Raw genomic sequence first — 15,389 nt, 5'->3', positions numbered from 1 at the left:
GGTTCCGTTTTTAATTCACACAATATGGTGCTGTTCTTTGAGGTTGCCAAATTCAGACCTCTCCCCTCAATTTGTTCTAATGGATGAGGTGAAAGCTTTTTGAAGGACAGTAGGACACCTTCCACCTGATCAAGTATGGCCATACAAAGGAAAGTCATCATGGCTGAAGAGATTCTTTTTGCAACATCCAAAATTGCTTCAAGTGATTTTATTGATTCATTTTAGGTTAATGTTGGCTGAAACTGATTATTCGGGATGATGCAGCAAGTCACGGGTTTACAGTAAAAAAACACCCTCCATAAGAAATAACCTACTGACCCTACATTTGCGATCTGACAAGGGGTTCCTGCAGAGCTCCTGAGGAGAGTCAATCTTGAGTAACCTGTGAGGGATTTTTTCATAGATTCTCAAAGGGTGGGTGACACCAGAACAACTGACGTGACTGCAAGTCCCAGGGCTCGTCCGGGATTTGAACCCGGGACCTCTCGCACCCAAAGCGAGAATCATACCCCTAGACCAACGAGCCACAAAAGGCTGCACTGAATGGCTGCGGCTGGACGATATGGCTGAAATTTGAACAGGGTTCCAATTTTCAAGATTAAATAATGTTGCTGACCTTTTAGGAGGCTAAAATCAGCCTTCTCTCCTAAGTTGTCCAACCGTGATCAGATGACAACGTGATTTGTGGACAAAAGTATAGTTTCCACCAGATCAAGTATGGATATAGCACGCAACTCAGTTATGATTAAAGATGTATTTTTTGACCAGCAGAAACGAGTAGAGTGATAGTTTCAGGTAACTTTGGTTGGGAACAGATGCGCACTGTATCCTTCTGAGTTTACCCTACAGACGTTTTAAGGATGACTGCTCAGCAGAGCTTTAAGTGGACCTTCTCTTTCATTCCCAAGGGAAGAATGAGTCCAGGATGAAGCACCGCACTGCGAGCTTTAGGGCTCGTCCGGGATTTGAACCCGGGTCCTCTCGCACCCTAAGCGAGAATCATACCCCTAGACCAACGAGCCACAAAAAGAAAAGCATTTTGCCAGTCGCTGGCTGCAAATTGAACCGGGTTCCGTTTTTAATTCACACAATATGGTGCTGTTCTTTGAGGTTGCCAAATTCAGCCCTCTCCCTCAATTTGTTCTAATGGATGAGGTGAAAGCTTTTTGAAGGACAGTAGGACACCTTCCACCTGATCAAGTATGCCCATACAAAGGAAAGTCATCATGGCTGAAGAGATTCATTTTGCAACATCCAAAATTGCTTCAAGTGTTTTTATTGATTCATTTTTGGTTTATGTTGGCTGAAACTGATTATTCGGGATGATACAGCAAGTCACGGGTTTACAGTAAAAAAACACCCTCCATCAGAAACAACCTACTGACCCTACATTTGCGATCTGACAAGGGGTTCCTGCAGAGCTCCTGAGGAGAGTCATTCTTGAGTAACCTGTGAGGGATTGTTTCATAGATTGTCAAAGGATGGGTTACACCAGAACAACAGACGTGACTGCAAGTCACGGGGCTCGTCCGGGATTTGAACCCGGGACCTCTCGCACCCAAAGCGAGAATCATACCCCTAGACCAACGAGCCACAAAAGGCTGCACTGAATGGCTGCGGCTGGACGATATGGCTGAAATTTGAACAGGGTTCCAATTTTCAAGATTAAATAATGTTGCTGACCTTTTAGGAGGCTAAAATCAGCCTTCTCTCCTAAGTTGTCCAACCGTGATCAGATGACAACGTGATTTGTGGACAAAAGTATAGTTTCCACCAGATCAAGTATGGATATAGCACGCAACTCAGTTATGATTAAAGATGTATTTTTTGACCAGCAGAAACGAGTAGAGTGATAGTTTCAGGTAACTTTGGTTGGGAACAGATGCGCACTGTATCCTTCTGAGTTTACCCTACAGAGGTTTTAAGGATGACTGCTCAGCAGAGCTTTAAGTGGACCTTCTCTAGCATTCCCAAGGGAAGAATGAGTCCAGGATGAAGCACCGCACTGCGAGCTTTAGGGCTCGTCCGGGATTTGAACCCGGGTCCTCTCGCACCCTAAGCGAGAATCATACCCCTAGACCAACGAGCCACAAAAAGAAAAGCATTTTGCCAGTCGCTGGTTGCAAATTGAACCGGGTTCCGTTTTTAATTCACACAATATGGTGCTGTTCTTTGAGGTTGCCAAATTCAGCCCTCTCCCTCAATTTGTTCTAATGGATGAGGTGAAAGCTTTTTGAAGGACAGTAGGACACCTTCCACCTGATCAAGTATGCCCATACAAAGGAAAGTCATCATGGCTGAAGAGATTCATTTTGCAACATCCAAAATTGCTTCAAGTGTTTTTATTGATTCATTTTTGGTTTATGTTGGCTGAAACTGATTATTCGGGATGATACAGCAAGTCACGGGTTTACAGTAAAAAAACACCCTCCATCAGAAACAACCTACTGACCCTACATTTGCGATCTGACAAGGGGTTCCTGCAGAGCTCCTGAGGAGAGTCATTCTTGAGTAACCTGTGAGGGATTGTTTCATAGATTGTCAAAGGATGGGTTACACCAGAACAACAGACGTGACTGCAAGTCACGGGGCTCGTCCGGGATTTGAACCCGGGACCTCTCGCACCCAAAGCGAGAATCATACCCCTAGACCAACGAGCCACAAAAGGCTGCACTGAATGGCTGCGGCTGGACGATATGGCTGAAATTTGAACAGGGTTCCAATTTTCAAGATTAAATAATGTTGCTGACCTTTTAGGAGGCTAAAATCAGCCTTCTCTCCTAAGTTGTCCAACCGTGATCAGATGACAACGTGATTTGTGGACAAAAGTATAGTTTCCACCAGATCAAGTATGGATATAGCACGCAACTCAGTTATGATTAAAGATGTATTTTTTGACCAGCAGAAACGAGTAGAGTGATAGTTTCAGGTAACTTTGGTTGGGAACAGATGCGCACTGTATCCTTCTGAGTTTACCCTACAGAGGTTTTAAGGATGACTGCTCAGCAGAGCTTTAAGTGGACCTTCTCTAGCATTCCCAAGGGAAGAATGAGTCCAGGATGAAGCACCGCACTGCGAGCTTTAGGGCTCGTCCGGGATTTGAACCCGGGTCCTCTCGCACCCTAAGCGAGAATCATACCCCTAGACCAACGAGCCACAAAAAGAAAAGCATTTTGCCAGTCGCTGGTTGCAAATTGAACCGGGTTCCGTTTTTAATTCACACAATATGGTGCTGTTCTTTGAGGTTGCCAAATTCAGCCCTCTCCCTCAATTTGTTCTAATGGATGAGGTGAAAGCTTTTTGAAGGACAGTAGGACACCTTCCACCTGATCAAGTATGCCCATACAAAGGAAAGTCATCATGGCTGAAGAGATTCATTTTGCAACATCCAAAATTGCTTCAAGTGTTTTTATTGATTCATTTTTGGTTTATGTTGGCTGAAACTGATTATTCGGGATGATACAGCAAGTCACGGGTTTACAGTAAAAAAACACCCTCCATCAGAAACAACCTACTGACCCTACATTTGCGATCTGACAAGGGGTTCCTGCAGAGCTCCTGAGGAGAGTCAATCTTGACGAACAAGTGAGGGATTGTTTCATAGACTCTCAAAATGGGTGACTCCAGAACAACGGACGTGACTGCAAGTCCCAGGGATCGTCCGGGATTTGAACCGGGACCTCTCGCACCCAAAGCGAGAATCATACCACTAGACCAACGAGCCACAAAAGGCTGGGTTTCATGGCTGCTTCTGGACGATATGGCTGAAATTTGAACAGGGTTCCAATTTTCAAGATTAAATAATGTTGCTGACCTTTTAGGAGGCTAAAATCAGCCTTCTCTCCTAAGTTGTCCAACCGTGATCAGATGACAACGTGATTTGTGGACAAAAGTATAGTTTCCACCAGATCAAGTATGGATATAGCACGCAACTCAGTTATGATTAAAGATGTATTTTTTGACCAGCAGAAACGAGTAGAGTGATAGTTTCAGGTAACTTTGGTTGGGAACAGATGCGCACTGTATCCTTCTGAGTTTACCCTACAGAGGTTTTAAGGATGACTGCTCAGCAGAGCTTTAAGTGGACCTTCTCTAGCATTCCCAAGGGAAGAATGAGTCCAGGATGAAGCACCGCACTGCGAGCTTTAGGGCTCGTCCGGGATTTGAACCTGGGACCTCTCGCACCCTAAGCGAGAATCATACCCCTAGACCAACGAGCCACAAAAAGAAAAGCATTTTGCCAGTCGCTGGCTGCAAATTGAACCGGGTTCCGTTTTTAATTCACACAATATGGTGCTGTTCTTTGAGGTTGCCAAATTCAGCCCTCTCCCTCAATTTGTTCTAATGGATGAGGTGAAAGCTTTTTGAAGGACAGTAGGACACCTTCCACCTGATCAAGTATGCCCATACAAAGGAAAGTCATCATGGCTGAAGAGATTCATTTTGCAACATCCAAAATTGCTTCAAGTGTTTTTATTGATTCATTTTTGGTTTATGTTGGCTGAAACTGATTATTCGGGATGATACAGCAAGTCACGGGTTTACAGTAAAAAAACACCCTCCATCAGAAACAACCTACTGACCCTACATTTGCGATCTGACAAGGGGTTCCTGCAGAGCTCCTGAGGAGAGTCATTCTTGAGTAACCTATGAGGGATTGTTTCATAGATTGTCAAAGGATGGGTTACACCAGAACAACAGACGTGACTGCAAGTCACGGGGCTCGTCCGGGATTTGAACCCGGGACCTCTCGCACCCAAAGCGAGAATCATACCCCTAGACCAACGAGCCACAAAAGGCTGCATTGAATGGCTGCCGCTGGACGATATGGCTGAAATTTGAACAGGGTTCCAATTTTCAAGATTAAATAATGTTGCTGACCTTTTAGGAGGCTAAATTCAGCCTTCTCCCCTAAGTTATCCAACCGTGATCAGATTTCAACTTGATTTGTGGACAAAAGTATAGTTTTCACCAGATCAAGTATGGATATAGCAAGCAAAGTAGTTGTGATTAAAGATGGATTTTTTGAGCAGCAGAAATGAGTAGAGTGATAGTTTCAGGTAACTTTGGTTAGAAACAGAGGCGCACTGTATCCTTCTGAGCTTACCCGACAGAGGTTTTAAGTATGACCGCTCAGCAGAGCTTTAGGTGGACCTTCTCTTTCATTCCCAAGGGAAGAATGAGTCCAGGATGAAGCACCGCACTGCGAGCTTAAGGGCTCGTCCGGGATTTGAACCCGGGACGTCTCGCATCCTAAGCCAGAATCATACCCCTAGACCAACGAGCCACAAAAAGAAAAGCACTTTACCAGTCGCTGGCTGGAAATTGAACCGGGTTCCGTTTTTAATTCACACAATATGGTGCTGTTCTTTGAGGTTGCCAAATTCAGCCCTCTCCCCTCAATTTGTTCTAATGGATGAAGTGAAAGCTTTTTGAAGGCCAGTAAGACACCTTCCACCTGATCAAGTATGCCCATACAAGGGAAAGTCATCATGGCTGAAGAGATTCGTTTTGCAACATCCAAAATTGCTTCAAGTGTTTTTATTGAATCATTTTTGGTTTATGTTGGCTGAAACTGATTATTCGGGATGATGCAGCAAGTCACGGGTTTACAGTAAAAAAACACCCTCCATAAGAAATACCCGACTGACCCTACATTTGCGATCTGACAAGGGGTTCCTGCAGAGCTCCTGAGGAGAGTCAATCTTGACGAACAAGTGAGGGATTGTTTCATAGACTCTCAAAATGGGTGACACCAGAACAACGGACGTGACTGCAAGTCCCAGGGATCGTCCGGGATTTGAACCGGGACCTCTCGCACCCAAAGCGAGAATCATACCACTAGACCAACGAGCCACAAAAGGCTGGGTTTCATGGCTGCCGCTGGACGATATGGCTGAAATTTGAACAGGGTTCCAATTTTCAAGATTAAATAATGTTGCTGACCTTTTAGGAGGCTAAATTCAGCCTTCTCTCCTAAGTCGTCCAACCATGATCAGATGACAACGTGATTCGTGGACAAAAGTATAGTTTCCACCAGATCAAGTATGGATATAGCAAGCAACGTAGTTATGATTAAAGATGTATTTTTTGACCAGCAGAAATGAGTAGAGTGATAGTTTCAGGGAACTTTGGTTAAGAACAGATGCGCACTGTACCCTTCTGAGCTTACCCGACAGAGGTTTTAAGGATGACAGCTCAGCAGAGCTTTAGGTGGACCTTCTCTAGCATTCCCAAGGGATGAATGTGTCCAGGATGAAGCACCGCACTGCGAGCTTAAGGGCTCGTCCGGGATTTGAACCCGGGACCGCTCGCACCCAAAGCGAGAATCATACCCCTAGACCAACGAGCCACAAAAGGCTGGGTTTCATGGCTGCCGCTGGACGATATGGCTGAAATTTGAACAGGGTTCCAATTTTCAAGATTAAATAATGTTGCTGACCTTTTAGGAGGCTAAATTTCAGCCTTCTCTCCTAAGCTGTCCAACCGTGATCAAATGACAACGTGATTTGTGGACAAAAGTATCGTTTCCACCAGATCAAGTATGGATATAGCAAGCAACGTAGTTATGATTAAAGATGTATTTTTTGAGCAGCAGAAATGAGTAGAGTGATAGTTTCAGGTAACTTTGGATAAGAACAAATGCGCACTGTACCCTTCTGAGCTTGCCGTACAGAGGGTTTAAGGATGACCGCTCAGCAGAGCTTTAGGTGGACCTTCTCTAGCATTCCCAAGGGATGAATGAGTCCAGGATGAAGCACCGCACTGCGAGCTTAAGGGCTCGTCCGGGATTTGAACCCGGGACCTCTCGCACCCTAAGCGAGAATCATACCCCTAGACCAACGAGCCACAAAAAGAAAAGCATTTTGCCAGTCGCTGGCTGCAAATTGAACCGGGTTCCGTTTTTAATTCACACAATATGGTGCTGTTCTTTGAGGTTGCCAAATTCAGCCCTCTCCCTCAATTTGTTCTAATGGATGAGGTGAAAGCTTTTTGAAGGACAGTAGGACACCTTCCACCTGATCAAGTATGCCCATAAAAAGGAAAGTCATCATGGCTGAAGAGATTCTTTTTGCAACATCCAAAATTGCTTCAAGTGTTTTTATTGATTCATTTTTGGTTTATGTTGGCTGAAACTGATTATTCGGGATGATACAGCAAGTCACGGGTTTACAGTAAAAAAACACCCTCCATCAGAAACAACCTACTGACCCTACATTTGCGATCTGACAAGGAGTTCCTGCAGAGCTCCTGAGGAGAGTCATTCTTGAGTAACCTGTGAGGGATTGTTTCATAGATTGTCAAAGGATGGGTTACACCAGAACAACAGACGTGACTGCAAGTCACGGGGCTCGTCCGGGATTTGAACCCGGGACCTCTCGCACCCAAAGCGAGAATCATACCCCTAGTCCAACGAGCCACAAAAGGCTGGGTTTAATTGCTGCCGCTGGACGATATGGCTGAAATTTGAACAGGGTTCCAATTTTCAAGATTAAATAATGTTGCTGTCCTTTTAGGAGGCTAAATTCAGCCTTCTCTCCTCAGTTATCCAACCGTGATCAGATGACAACGTGATTTGTGGACAAAAGTATACTTTACACATTATATGATGTATGTGTCTCCCACATGTCAATGTGTCGCACCATTTATTCAGCAATACCAGTCTTCTTTTCTGAACTCCTGAAAAGAAGTTTATTTTTCCTTGCCTGGTTGTTTTGAGGAAAGGATCATGGTTTCGGTATAAATCCCTTTCTTCACAGATGTTGTTGTAAGTATAATAAAAATACTTAATTAATCCCACACAGGGCAAATTTAAAGTTTCAGCAGCATTTACAGAGGGAAGAAGAAAGGCTAATGTAAAATAAGATAAAGAAAATATTTATGAAATCAGAAACAAGCAACAACTAAAATTAAAGCTGCAAGCATTTGTTAGGGCCTCAGCCCCTGCACGGCCTGCGGCTGCGTCCTTGACATCAGCCTGAATCCAAGGGTGTCTTGGTCAAATCCCTGGGCCTTGTAGTTTAGGAGTTAGAAGCCTGAGTCTGATCAGAGAGTGAGAGCAGAGCTGAGAGCTGGCCCTTTAAGAACCCCTCCCCACTGCTCTGTCTTTGATCTGTGCTAGAGTGAGAGCAGAGCTGAGAGCTGGCCCTTTAAGAACCCCTCCCCCACTGCTCTGTCTTTGATCTGTGCTAGAGTGAGAGCAGAGCTGAGAGCTGGCCCTTTAAGAACCCCTCCCCCACTGCTCTGTCTTTGATCTGTGCTAGAGTGAGAGCAGAGCTGAGAGCTGGCCCTTTAAGAACCCCTCCCCCACTACTCTCTGCTGTCTGTGTCAGAGTGGAGAGCAGAGGAGGATTGTGACATTTTTAGTGTGTCCAAATCAAAAAGCTCTGCATATGTTGGGCAAAAGTGGTACATGATACCATATTGTTGTAGGGATTTTTGTCAGGAATGCAGTGGTGTGTTTTTAAAAGCTGTGGGATGTATGGTGTAGACGTGAGAAGCGTTTGTTTGACAGTATGTACCCTGAGAGGACACGGTCTCCCCATAGGCTTCCATTGTAAAGTGAAACGTGTCTCCCCCACTTTGACGGCTTGTAAAATCCAAACCAAGCGATTCATATAAAAAAATTTCCTGACTTTTAATCAGCTCAGTTGGGAGAGTAACGTGTGAAGGTTTGGAAGCAATAGCATTAGTTTAGTGTATGTTTTTAGTACTGCTTATTTGTTGCTCTGCTGAGCAAACATAATAGGGTCTTCGCCTGAAGTACCTTCAGGCTCAGGCCCTCATAAGTACATGAAGTATGAAAAATAGGAGTATGTTATTGGACCAATGCAATATATGTATATTTATATATATATATATATATATATATATATATATATATATATATATATATATATATATATATATATATATATATGTTGGGGTTAGGCCTCACAAGGAGTGCCAAAATGTTGGGGCTCGTAAAGGGGGAGAGGATTGGCGATATCTTAAATTGAACTATAAAGAAAATAATCAATTATTAAATGTGATTATTACAATATAGTCAGTTAACGGGGCACCACCCTGGAATCAGGGAACAGCCAATCCTCTGTTATCGACCTCAAAGGTGAACAAGGTAAGCAAATTGTCAAATTTGCTTGGCCAAATTCAACAGCTATTGAATCAATTAAAATTAAACAATTAATTATTTAATTAAAATCAATTACTATCAGGTCTATTCAGTCTCAATCAAATAGAAGGTGTGATTCCGAGCACTGACCCAATCAAACCAGCAATCAAAGTTCAATCCACACACAATAAAACCAGGAGTCGAACTGTTGCAAAATATAACACATTTATTATCACAATATTAATTTTACAATTAACACAGCAATAATCAATAGGTATATCTTCACAATTACGGACTACTATCTAACATCTACTTCTATCAAGGGTGTGTGCGTGTGTGTGTGTGAGTGTGAGTGTGAGGGTGTGAGAGTGAGAGAGCGAGAGAGGGCGAGAGAAGGTGCGCGTGCGCACCTGAGCGGGTCAGGGTAACTGACCCAAAATGGCGGACAAGGACGAATAGAGCCAAGATGGCCGCCCTGACTTCCGCTGAGTAGGAAGAGGGGGGGGCAGGGAGGCTGCAGAGTCCTAGTTGCGTGTGTGGAGGTGTGAAGATTCGGAGCAGAGTGGGGGAGGAAAGGAAAGATCTAACCTTACTGTAGATTCAGATTAAATGGTGCCGACAAAGACAAAGAGCTCGCTCCCGCTCGCCGTGTGCGCGCGTACAGGTTTCGACCGAGTCTGGTACGTGCGCTTCCACAGACGAGGTTACAGCTCTTTGGACTTCGTAGACGGCCACCGATCATGAACTCAGCTCGGTTGTGGAAACCAAACAGTGATAACTCTTGATGATCAGAGCCGAGGGCCCGGCGGCCCGTCTGATCCAACAGAGTTAGCACAGCACAACGACACAGTGACAGTGATACAGTGATGAGAGCTCGGTGGCTCGTTCACTTGCAGCGTTTACTGTTACACTCTTGACTACGATCTCTGCCCAGACACACTGATGCCTCACTATCGTTGCTCCGCTCCGAGGCGGAGATGGAGATGGCGCTTGCAGAGGGTCCGTTCCTTGGCTCGGATACGCGCCTCCGCGGTCGACCGGGTCGGGGAATTGTCCTGAGCAACACGTCCCGACAAAACTTGCATCCTTCTGCAGGGTGGAGGAGATCAGCGGGTGCGGGCTGTCTCCTTTGGGTCCAACACAAAGTCAAAAAGAAAAAAGAAGGGATGCGCGGATTCTCCGTGTTAGGGGATGAGGAGAACCGCGGTCACGTGACTGAATTGAAAGTGAAAGTCTGTGGACTTGACTCGTCCCGCAAGTTGTAGACTGCCGCTCCACGAACAAGAGGGGAGCAAAGGGAGACATGTGGTGGTTGCTCCCTTTCGGCAGACGCTACTTGGTGAAGTTACCGTACCTGGGAAAGAGCGAAGCTTTTCGGCAGTCCGTCTGGTTTTATAGGTCCACCGCTGATGATGATGTAGCGGTGCCAATTAGAAGTGGGTTTCCCCCTTCGAAGAGTATTGCCATACGTCAAGCTGGTGGCTGGCGGGAAAGTTTTGATTAATCTTTGTTCTGTCCCATCGCCACGTGGAACAGAGGGAAGAAGAAAATGGTGGATGTCAGCACATGGGCTCTGAATCCCAACATATATATATATATACATATATATATATATATATATATATATATATATATATATAAATAAATTGTCTAGTGCAATTAATACTTACAGCATCAATGAAGTCTGTCCAAGCACGTTGGTTAAGGTCAAGACTAAAGAAGGACGAGAACCATGCGGAGATTCTCCCAACTTTCACATTCAGCATTCTCACTTCCAGACTTTTGGTCCAGTGGAACACTCACTTGTAGGGCCCAGTTCTGCTACCCCCTGAAAACATGGGATGGAAGATGGAGGATGTTTTGCATGTTCCTCATCTCGGCTAATAACCACCTGTACCCAACACATGTACATAGAGAAACTCCAGTAGCAATAACACCCACATATTTGAGTAGCTCCTGTTTTTTTATTTATTTTCTAAATAGTTCAAGTGCCTGGGCTGCACGGTGGTGCAGTGGTCAGCACTGTAGCCTCACAGCAAGAAGGGTCCGGGTTTGAGTCCTGGCTTGGGCACAGGATCTTTCTGTGTGGAGTCTCCATGTTCTCCCTGTTCCTGCGTGGGTTCTCTCTGGTACTCCAGCTTCCTCCACAGTCCAAAGACATCAAGAGGGGACCAGGTTAATCCAGACTCTAAATTGACTGTAGGTGTGACTGGGAGAGCCAATGGTTGTCTGTCTCTATGTGTTGGCCTGTGACGGACTGGCGACCTGTCCAGGGTGAACCCCGCCTCTCGCCTGTAGGCACTAGGATAAGCTCCAGCCCCCCTGAGACCCTTAACAGGAATAAGCAGAAGACAATGGATGGATGGATGGATGGATGGATTATTATTAGTAGTAGTCGTATTATCTTCCATCCATCCATTTTCTACCTCTTATCCTGTTAAGAGTCACAGGGGGGTGGAGCCTAAGCCAGCAGCCTTCAAGTGAGAGGCGGGGTTAATCCTGGACAGGTCACCAGTCCAGGGCAGGGCCAACACATATCGACAGACAACCATCGGTTCTCCCAGCAGGTTTTACTTCTTGTTTATTATGTTGCTGTTTCCCAGGCTGTCACTGTGACGTTCATCAGATGACCGGAAACTACATGTTCAATGAAGCTTCAGAGAAGGAGTTTCTGATCGGGACCAATCCTGACAGCAGGTTAACTCTGTGGTGGGATGGATCCGAGCTGCTCTGGGTCACCCTCCAGAAGCTGGGAAAGCATGTGTCCATGTACTACTGGCCTTTATTCTGAAGACTCAGCCAAAGCTGCCGGACGATCTCAGAGACTGTAAATACAGGTTCACGATGTTTCAGATAAGTTTGTCAACTCACAAAGGACACTTGATCAGTTGTAGCCTCTGGTGGGAAGTACCTGTGCTGATTTCTTCTGATATCCGTGTGGTAACTCTACAACTTTGTATGAAAGACAACTGATTGTTTTAAAGGTGAATGAGGGAAATACATAATTAATTATATGGCTGGTAAAGACAAAATTGGTATGTTACATACAGCACTCAAGCAATTCCAATTCTTGAAATACTCAAGGATCTGTCTGGGTAAGAAAGGCAGAGCTTGGTGTCCATATATAGGGTAACTCCCATGTACAGACCAGACCTAAAAGCTTTTTGTAAAAGTAGCTTTATGGAGATTGACAGAGGTTCTGGAAGAGATAAGATGAGAATCATGATGGTGAAGGGGGCCGCTGAGGGAGGCTCAAGCTCTGTGCTATGAACTCAATAACTCTAATTATCAAAACAAATGGGCAGTGGAGCTGATATGACTGAGATCATGGAGAGTAAACCTCTGAACTGAACTGTCCCATGTTATCGTTTCCATGGGGATATACAGAAGTAAAGTATGGATTGGATGTGTACCACAATCCCACATTTGTGCTTGTCTTTTTGTGTGTCTCCAGGCTGCGAGGTGGAGATTCTGGGTGTTCATCCATCATTCTGTGAGGAGTACGTCTACCAGCCCTCCGAGAAAAACCTCACTGACTCAATAGAGAAGGGTCTTGAAGCTCTCAGGTAAAAATTAAATGACCCATTATTTAAAAAAAAAAGACAAGTATGCTTTTAGTTTCACACTCATTATTTAAACAAATCTCTGTTTTATATTTTCAGACACCACATCTGTATGTCATGTCCATGCAAGGAGTGGTAGTCTTTTTTTTGCCTTGTGTCTACGTTGTCTCGTGGATTCCTGTTTTTATTTTGAAATTTTACCCTCCTCTCATTTCTGGTAACTTCCCCCTCCCCCTGGTGTGTTTCCCGCCAGTCTGATTGTCTTCCCTGCCCTGATTGTGTCCAGCTGTTTCAACTCAAAGTACCAACTGTAACACACACAAGCCAGTCGTAACAGTAGCTGCCGACTCTCAAGCTCTGAATACCAGAGCAGGCGGTGCAGCAGTCCAGGGCCTGAACACCCACACCAAAATAAAGCTGTTTTAAATGCATTCATAAGAAGAAATGTAAGTAACGTATAAGTTATTTTCCATAGCAGCAAAATACTTTCCCTATGCAGCAGCTGGTGAAGGAATTTCGTGATTTCTGAGAAAAGTGAACAGTAATTACAACATAACTAATTTTCAATAACATCAGTGTGTGTGTGTGTGTGTGTGTGTGTGTGTGTGTGTGTGTGTGTGTGCGTGTGCTTCTGTGTGTAGGTCAGGCCAAGCAGACATGGCAGCAATATATTGTGAGCAGATTGATGCGCTGGGCCATCTCTTTGGTCCAGACCCTGATCAGGTGGACGCTGCTGTTCAGACCCTCAACAGCAAAATCAAGGTTAGTATCACAGAGATATTCCAATCTTAGCTGCTACTGGTGTACTGCTCCTGTCTGACACTGTCTGTTGTGTCTTTTGATCATGTCTCAGGAGAAGGACATGGTGAATCAGCTGAACATCATTCTATTTTCAGACCATGGAATGACAAACATTGATTGGCTAGAAAGGCTAATCGAGCTGGACAACTATATCAACATGTCTGACATTACCAGGAGGATGGATGTGGCCCCAGTGGTCAGTCTTTGGCCCAATGACGACAAGTATCAACAGGTGAAACACAACCTTTGTTGTCTTTTGCTTTTTGTGATGTCAACACTCCACTTGCCACTGTATCAACAAGTAGGAAGAAAACCACGGTTTAAAAACAAAACCCAGTGATAATATGACGCCCTTGGCTCGATTATTTCTGCTGAAAGGAAGGGCGTTGGCTGGAGAATCTGGCGCCTTGGGACCCAGACCAGCTCTGAATGTGGTTTAAGCGATTCGATTTCAGGACGCAATGAGTGTGTTTCCCTTTGATTTGGGGTTAAACACTTGTAACTGGATCTGTAAGGATTATAATGGCAGGTGTGCACACGGCCAGTAAAACAGAGTTAAATGTTAAACTTCCATTCAGTAGTTAAGGTTTAGGTCAGATGTTCCCAGTGCTGACGGCACAGAGGACTATCATAAAGCATAATACACAGGAGCGAAGCGAGGAGTGTCATTCCCTCTGAGGAGAGACCCAGCGCTTCCATCAGTGGTGAAGTTCAATCACTGACACGTTTGGATCGATGAGATTTACATGAAGGCGCTGTGGTGATTTCTGGGTTTAGACCCCTTTTGGAAGCTTTATTGCTCCTTTAATTCAGAATAAGAAAATAATAACATATTTGACACAGCACTGGGAGAAATAAACAGAACGCTTATTTCAACGGTCTATTTTCTGCTGGAGGGGGAAGTGGTGGCATCTGAGTGGACCTCCACCAACCCCACACGCATCAGTCTCATCTCATCTCACTCTGTCCCTCCCTGGCTCCTAAATTCCAGGGTCTGTTAACCTTTTTTCCCTTTGGCCACTGACACTGACCCCTCACTCACTTCTGATGCACTTCATCTTAACAATCCATGCTTTTGCAGTTCGTTATCGGATAATTGCTAATGTTTCAAAGGGCTAATGTTGCCTCAAGTATTTGATTTGTGTGTGTGTGTGTGTGTGTGTGTGTGTTATTCCAGGTATACGATGCTTTGTCCCAGGTCCCTAACATGCATGTCTACGGCAGGCAGGAGATCCCTGAACGTTTCCATTTCAGAGGAGGAAAGTTTGTTTCCCCCCTGACGCTGGTGGCAGATTCAACATGTGCAATTAATACTTTGAGAAAATGATGGGATACACTAGAATCATAGAGCCATCATAGAGTCCACCAGATGGGAAAGTCAGCAGAAAAACAAGGATTTCCAACAATTCAGTGCATTTGCAGACATAGAAGCCTCCGCTCAGTCAGTCTGTCAGCTACCAGCCCTGTAATATGATGGATGATGGACGGACCGTAAATGCTTGTCTGACATAAACAAAACAACATTTTTAGGCTGGCAACTTTTTTGTAAAAATAGAATTCTCATTATTCATCATATTATGTTTCTAGGGAGGGATTTCATTGAGTGCTCTTAAATTGAGGCATAAAAGTTTTTACCGTTGTCATTTACATGTTGGCAGGCTCATTTACCTCAGTAACATGTGCATGTGTTCCTCTGCCTCATTGTTCTGACAGACCTTTAACTACACATGTTGACTGTGGCAGTACAGTTGTTGAAATAAACGCTGACGCCAAAATGGAACTTGTGTTTCTGTCTGTGACTGCAGAGTCAGGCCACTAAAACCAGCCTGGGTTCTGGGCACCAAAAATAACAACAAAAACAGAGAAAAGACATTTAAAATATTTTTGTTCCGGGTTACAAATCAGTAAATCTA

General features: G+C 44.6%; 1 protein-coding gene and 12 non-coding genes across 13 annotated transcripts; 1 reads left to right on the top strand and 12 right to left on the bottom strand.

Annotated features, from left to right (window-relative positions):
* Window positions 1-454: 454 nt before the first annotated feature.
* Window positions 455-526, bottom strand: trnap-ugg (transfer RNA proline (anticodon UGG)). Its single transcript has one exon. It is a non-coding gene; the product is annotated as a tRNA-Pro (tRNA).
* Window positions 527-950: 424 nt separating this feature from the next.
* On the bottom strand, window positions 951-1,022 carry trnap-agg (transfer RNA proline (anticodon AGG)). Its single transcript has one exon. It is a non-coding gene; the product is annotated as a tRNA-Pro (tRNA).
* Window positions 1,023-1,521: 499 nt separating this feature from the next.
* Window positions 1,522-1,593, bottom strand: trnap-ugg (transfer RNA proline (anticodon UGG)). The gene has a single exon. It is a non-coding gene; the product is annotated as a tRNA-Pro (tRNA).
* Window positions 1,594-2,017: 424 nt separating this feature from the next.
* trnap-agg (transfer RNA proline (anticodon AGG)) lies at window positions 2,018-2,089 on the bottom strand. Its single transcript has one exon. It is a non-coding gene; the product is annotated as a tRNA-Pro (tRNA).
* A 499-nt stretch (window positions 2,090-2,588) lies between these two features.
* trnap-ugg (transfer RNA proline (anticodon UGG)) lies at window positions 2,589-2,660 on the bottom strand. Its single transcript has one exon. It is a non-coding gene; the product is annotated as a tRNA-Pro (tRNA).
* A 424-nt stretch (window positions 2,661-3,084) lies between these two features.
* trnap-agg (transfer RNA proline (anticodon AGG)) lies at window positions 3,085-3,156 on the bottom strand. Its single transcript has one exon. It is a non-coding gene; the product is annotated as a tRNA-Pro (tRNA).
* A 992-nt stretch (window positions 3,157-4,148) lies between these two features.
* On the bottom strand, window positions 4,149-4,220 carry trnap-agg (transfer RNA proline (anticodon AGG)). The gene has a single exon. It is a non-coding gene; the product is annotated as a tRNA-Pro (tRNA).
* Window positions 4,221-4,719: 499 nt separating this feature from the next.
* trnap-ugg (transfer RNA proline (anticodon UGG)) lies at window positions 4,720-4,791 on the bottom strand. The gene has a single exon. It is a non-coding gene; the product is annotated as a tRNA-Pro (tRNA).
* A 424-nt stretch (window positions 4,792-5,215) lies between these two features.
* On the bottom strand, window positions 5,216-5,287 carry trnap-agg (transfer RNA proline (anticodon AGG)). Its single transcript has one exon. It is a non-coding gene; the product is annotated as a tRNA-Pro (tRNA).
* A 993-nt stretch (window positions 5,288-6,280) lies between these two features.
* trnap-ugg (transfer RNA proline (anticodon UGG)) lies at window positions 6,281-6,352 on the bottom strand. Its single transcript has one exon. It is a non-coding gene; the product is annotated as a tRNA-Pro (tRNA).
* A 425-nt stretch (window positions 6,353-6,777) lies between these two features.
* On the bottom strand, window positions 6,778-6,849 carry trnap-agg (transfer RNA proline (anticodon AGG)). The gene has a single exon. It is a non-coding gene; the product is annotated as a tRNA-Pro (tRNA).
* A 499-nt stretch (window positions 6,850-7,348) lies between these two features.
* Window positions 7,349-7,420, bottom strand: trnap-ugg (transfer RNA proline (anticodon UGG)). Its single transcript has one exon. It is a non-coding gene; the product is annotated as a tRNA-Pro (tRNA).
* Window positions 7,421-10,089: 2,669 nt separating this feature from the next.
* On the top strand, window positions 10,090-14,946 carry LOC147250504 (glycerophosphocholine cholinephosphodiesterase ENPP6-like). Its single transcript, XM_086223001.1, has 6 exons — window positions 10,090-10,225; window positions 11,716-11,891; window positions 12,563-12,678; window positions 13,317-13,437; window positions 13,529-13,708; window positions 14,654-14,946. Exons 1-6 carry the CDS (start codon window positions 10,090-10,092, stop codon window positions 14,801-14,803), a joined length of 879 nt encoding a protein of 292 aa, XP_086079127.1. The 3' UTR covers window positions 14,804-14,946.
* Window positions 14,947-15,389: the final 443 nt, after the last annotated feature.

Source organism: Aulostomus chinensis, chromosome 13 (assembly GCF_037954235.1).
Source record: "Aulostomus chinensis isolate RoL2024-O1b breed Wild chromosome 13, RoL_Achi_v1.0, whole genome shotgun sequence".
In the NCBI taxonomy this organism is placed as follows: Eukaryota; Metazoa; Chordata; class Actinopteri; order Syngnathiformes; family Aulostomidae; genus Aulostomus; species Aulostomus chinensis.
This window is presented reverse-complemented; position numbering and strand designations above follow the sequence as displayed.

Excerpts from the sequence above, each read along its gene's own strand:
- LOC147250504 (XM_086223001.1), top strand. The coding sequence starts at position 10,090 with ATGGAGATGGCGCTTGCAGAGGGTCCGTTCCTTGGCTCGGATACGCGC. Across the intron at positions 11,892-12,562 it reads ATGTGTCCATGTACTACTGG|CCAGGCTGCGAGGTGGAGAT; the intron begins CCTTTATTCTGA and ends TTTTGTGTGTCT. Across the intron at positions 13,709-14,653 it reads ATGACGACAAGTATCAACAG|GTATACGATGCTTTGTCCCA; the intron begins GTGAAACACAAC and ends GTGTTATTCCAG.